The 4,845-nt window shown below is 39.8% G+C and overlaps 1 protein-coding gene across 1 annotated transcript; it reads right to left on the reverse strand.

Moving 5' to 3' along the window:
• Positions 1–647: 647 nt before the first annotated feature.
• On the reverse strand, positions 648–1,497 carry LOC117787857. Its single transcript, XM_034626475.1, has 2 exons — positions 1,152–1,497; positions 648–1,093 (listed from the first exon to the last, which is right to left on the reverse strand). The coding sequence occupies exons 1-2, from the start codon at positions 1,464–1,466 to the stop codon at positions 737–739; spliced, it is 672 nt and encodes a 223-aa protein (XP_034482366.1). The 5' UTR covers positions 1,467–1,497; the 3' UTR covers positions 648–736.
• Between the last annotated feature and the right edge of the window lie 3,348 nt (positions 1,498–4,845).

Below are 4,845 nucleotides of genomic sequence, written 5' to 3' on the forward strand. Positions count from 1 at the left end.
TGTAAGCTTTTTATTAGCTTACATAACTCATGTCAATGATAAATCAAGGCTTGCTACTGTCAATTGAATGGGATGCATTCATAACTTCGCGGTCATTGCAGTGATAACAACGCATGCGCCATCGAGAGAGTTGGCAGACATAGGATATTGGCCTTTCAGAGTTGAAAACGTTGCTGCAAACGATTCAGTTACCATCAGTTACCGTGGGTCTCATGGGCACCGCTTCTGGCATTGACATGGACTGTGGCATTGGCCATGGCATTCAACATGCGCCTCGTGTGTTCCGTATTAAAAGAACTTTCACAAGGTCTTTCAAAGCTCACACATGCAACATGCCTTATTCATATGATTGGCATTGCGATCTTACTTAAAAATTCTGAAATAAATTCGTTATTTTGAGCAATTTATTTTAATGTACTACATTATGACAAACTTAAAATTTACATAGACATAAATCAAAAACAGGTCAAATTTTTTAAATTTGGATAAAAAAAAATAGTTTTCATATAAGGAAGGAACACTAGCTCTTAATTATATCTAAGATCTTGTACAAACTAGCTACGTCTGTAATCTCATACTAAAAAAATTAAACAAGCACACGCAAGCTGCTTGCTATGCAACACAAAAGAACTGCAAGCAGTGCACTGTACATTTTCACTTGGCAATACAATTTATTTGAATGGTTTAAACAATCGGCAAAGAGTTGTACAAATAATTAAGTTTGTCCAAAAAGTGTCTAATAAAATTGTGGAATAAGACAAGGGCTGACAATGGAAATGAATCCGGCTGTAACCTTAACATCTGGACTTTCTGTATGAAGGTTCATTGGGTCCACTTCCATGTCAGTGACGCTTCTTGCCATATTTTTTATTGGCCGTCCAATTTCATTTAATGAATTTAGAAGCGCGGAATAGGCCGGGTGACTTTCCATGCACTGGACACAATTGCGTTTGAATTGGGTATGATCACACTTGGACGTCGGACCAATTGATTTGGCAACTGTCTCGCGTAGCTTTGTCTTAATTATGCCATTTTTAATATTTCTTGACTTTGTCGTCAGCGATTTGGGCTTCTTCACAGTGCGTTTAGGTTTCTAAATTGCATTGAAATAAATAATATATGCAATCATAATCTTTATCTGTTGAGCTTACCACGATTTTTTTAGCTGATTCGCTTGTCTGCCAGGGAATCGCACTAACACCTTGGTCAAACTCTAAATTTTGGCGCAAGGCATACTCAGAAGTTCCGGAGCGTACCAATATGCCAAGATGAGTCAGGGAGCTGAGACACTTCTTGACATTACACTCCACATTAAGCAGCCTTCGATTGCGTCGCATCTGGTATTGAACCTGTTGTATGATTGAATCCGCTAGCACAAACATTGTACCCGAACGTTTGCCCTGTAGTGCAGTAAATGCCTGCATCACGTGACGATTGATTGCTTTGGGCACACAGAAATTATCCATTTCTATACTTTTACGAATTTATGTATCAAATATTACTGAATGCTTGTGATATTTGCGTGTAAATGAATTATTATTTGGAGAGGACTAAGGTATGTGAAAATATAAAGGCTCAGACTACTAAGATTTTAATCTTTATAAGTCTTACTATGTTTTAAAATGTTGTAATGCTTATGCGACATCTAGATCCGCCTCTGCTCCGGCTACTCCTAGTGCTCTATCGGTTATGTATTGATAAGCGGCGTCACAGAGGCGCACAAGCATTCGAGCGGACAGTTGACGATGTCAAGAGAGCTTAAAAAAATGCAAAGTACACTTTAGGTATATTTTTAATTTTTGATAAATAATAATTTTATTTTTATTGTAAAACAACTTAAAAAACGTAAAGAAAAAGTCCTTTAAAATTTTGAAAATTGATAGTTGCTAATCAACTCCTTATATGGTAATTCTAATTTTTCCAATACTTTTCTTAGTCTCTATATGGTTATCTAACTGTAATTAGCGTTTCTCACTGTCAGCAGATTCACACAATGATAAGAAAAAAAAAAAATAAAAATGCATCACAATTAAAATGAAAATCAACGAAAAGCGAAAACTTTACACACATACAGTGAAGCATGCAGGAAAAACACATATATACACAGTTACACGAGTAGAACAATAACAGACTAACCTATTGTAAAGTGGGCAGTATATATCTATATGTGAATGTGTGTATGCATATGTATGCATGCACATTTTGGTTACAGGCAGGCATTTTCCAAAATGGCGTCTCAGGAACTGCTCCTGCTGCTCCATCTTAACACCCCTCCACCCACCGCAACCAGCCATTCATGCATGCAACCAAATATACATATAAATAAATATGTATGTGCATACAGTATGTATGTGTATGTGCACAGACGGAGTATCAGCGGCTTTGTCTGCCCCACAACTCCAACAACAACTCCAACAACACAACAGAACTGAAAAGCAGAAAAATGAAAAACAGCAGAACTTAAAAACGCAACGACAGAGTCCACAGTCGGTGGCATTGTGAGTGCAGAGCGGAGCAGGTCAATGATACCAAAAGTTAACCCACACCAACAGCCGTCTGCGTCGCACTTGAGCAATTTTCACAAAAAAAAAAACACACACTCACAAAACAAGCAAAAAAGCAACAGCAACAACAACAATAAAAAACCAGTTCGGACTCCGCGCAGTGACGGAGCCGCTCCCTTTGGGCAAAAACACCACCCACACCCATAGTCCACAGCCCACAACTCGCAACCCACAACCCACATAATATTGCTGCAGTCAACGCTGGAGCCAGCGCCAGTGTCAAGTTTACGCCACTTCGACACACACACACACACACACATACAAACACATACAGACACTCCGCAACCTGGTCATGAACTCCATTTTCAATGGCAGCCATAGCAGTCTACCCCTCTTCCCAGCCCCTTTGTGCCCTCATTACCCCCCAGCACAAAAGCTCTTTTATCTTTTGTATGTTTAATTTGTGCAGTGAGAGAAATGCAAGTAGAGAGTGAGAGCGGGAAAGAGAAAGAGAGACAGAAAGAAAGAGGAAAAAGCGAATGCGGCAATTGTCTACCTAGCAATCATTACCCCCCATGTCTGCCACTCTCCCCCCTACACTCACACTCACACTCACACTCGCACTCACACTGAAAGCTCCAACCACACTGGCAATGGCAAACGACGCCTTATGCATCATTTATTGCAAACGATTCTCGTATCTGTATCTCTTTATACATTGCGCTGCTTTTTCCTGTGCAGCAGCAGCAACAACAAAAACAACAACAACAACAACAACAACATACCACGCCACAACTTGAACAACGCGGTGAAGGTCATTGCTACCAAAATTGTGTCTCCCTTTTGTCCTACTCTACTCTCGGCGCGACTCGCTTCGACTCGACTCGACTCGACTCGCATTCGACTCGCATTCTCATTCTCATTCGCAACGCTACAGCCCAGAACAACTATATATATACACTTGCCTATACATATATATTTTAATGTCTATATATGTTTATATGTGCATATGTATTTATTCACACACAGACTGCTCGAATGCACAGTGTGTGTGTTGGAGCATCGACTATGCTCGTTGTGGCATACACCACATCCACATCCGCATCCACAACATTGCAACATTGTGCTATGACTGCATTTTAGGAGAGCATGGGTTAATCAACGTTGCCAGATTGATGTGTGTGTTGCTTAGAAATGCTTTACAGTTGCTACTGTTGATCACGTAGAAGATTATACAGAGAGCATTGAATTCTTCTTGGCGTTGCCAGACTGCTAGGTTTGTATCGAAATATTTTAGTAATGTCAGCTTTGATCACGTAGAAACTTGAAGACAATCTCTTCGCAGATTAAATAAATAACTATAGTTCATTGCAGTATATTAATGCTTAAGTGTAAGGACAGCATTGCCGGACTATTTTTTTTTTTTAGAAAAAAGGTTTGTATCGTACTTATTAAAATAAAGCTAAAAGCTAAAGCAATGTCTAAAGGAAGTAATTGTGGAGCAATATTTTATTTCAACATTAAGTTGTAACCGCAGCGTTGCCAGTACAGTAAAGATTTATGTATGTTGATATCTTACGGTAATGCTACTATTAATATTTAATACCGTGTCTCAATTAGATTGATCCCTGTAATACACTGCACTGTTAACTGTATTAAATATATCTAGAGAGTTGCCAGACTGCAAGTTTTTTAAATTAATTAGCCATTAATGGATTTATTGTTAGGAATTCAAGACAATGCTTACAAATTTGATTTGTAATTGTCATTTATTGTACATATTTTCTGTGATAAATGTGGCAGCAGTGGCAACCCCAATAGACCATCTAGCAGGGAGTCTGAACAAAAACTCGTTCAGTATTCGACCCGTTCCGCTCCCGTGCCAAAAGCAAACTGTGTCTGTGTCACTCAACCCACTAAACTTGCACACAATGCGATGCGATGACGAAGTCGAACTGTGGCACGTTCGTGTTGCTAACATAGCTGGCAATCGTTCTTCATGTTCCCCATGCGGCATGTGGGTGTGTGTGTGTGTGTGTGTGTATGTCTGTGTGCCTCATGTTTAGTTGCATGCAACATTTTCTACTGCTCTGCTAAGTGGTGTTGCCTCTACTTTGGTTGTCCCTGTTCTGTTCCCTGTTTCTCTTTCTCTCTCTCTCTCTCTCGCTGCCTATGCTTGTTGTTTTATTCCTCTTCGGCTGCTTCTTCTTTTTTTTGGCTTGCCCCGTTCTCGTGGCAGCTTGTCGTTGAATGCATGTGCTTGTTGTTGCTGTTGTTAGGTTGGGTTCAATGTCTGGTGGTTGACCTACCCGTACCAGAGATTTTTCACAGGACGCAGATT

Source organism: Drosophila innubila (genome assembly GCF_004354385.1).
Source record: "Drosophila innubila isolate TH190305 chromosome 3L unlocalized genomic scaffold, UK_Dinn_1.0 0_D_3L, whole genome shotgun sequence".
In the NCBI taxonomy this organism is placed as follows: domain Eukaryota; kingdom Metazoa; phylum Arthropoda; class Insecta; order Diptera; family Drosophilidae; genus Drosophila; species Drosophila innubila.

What these genes read in the sequence shown, in the direction of transcription:
- LOC117787857 (XM_034626475.1), bottom strand. Translation starts at nt 1,466, where the DNA reads ATGGATAATTTCTGTGTGCCCAAAGCAATCAATCGTCACGTGATGCAG. An exon ending in AATCAGCTAAAAAAATCGTG is followed by an intron (nt 1,094 to 1,151) that starts GTAAGCTCAACA and finishes AATGCAATTTAG; the next exon opens with AAACCTAAACGCACTGTGAA.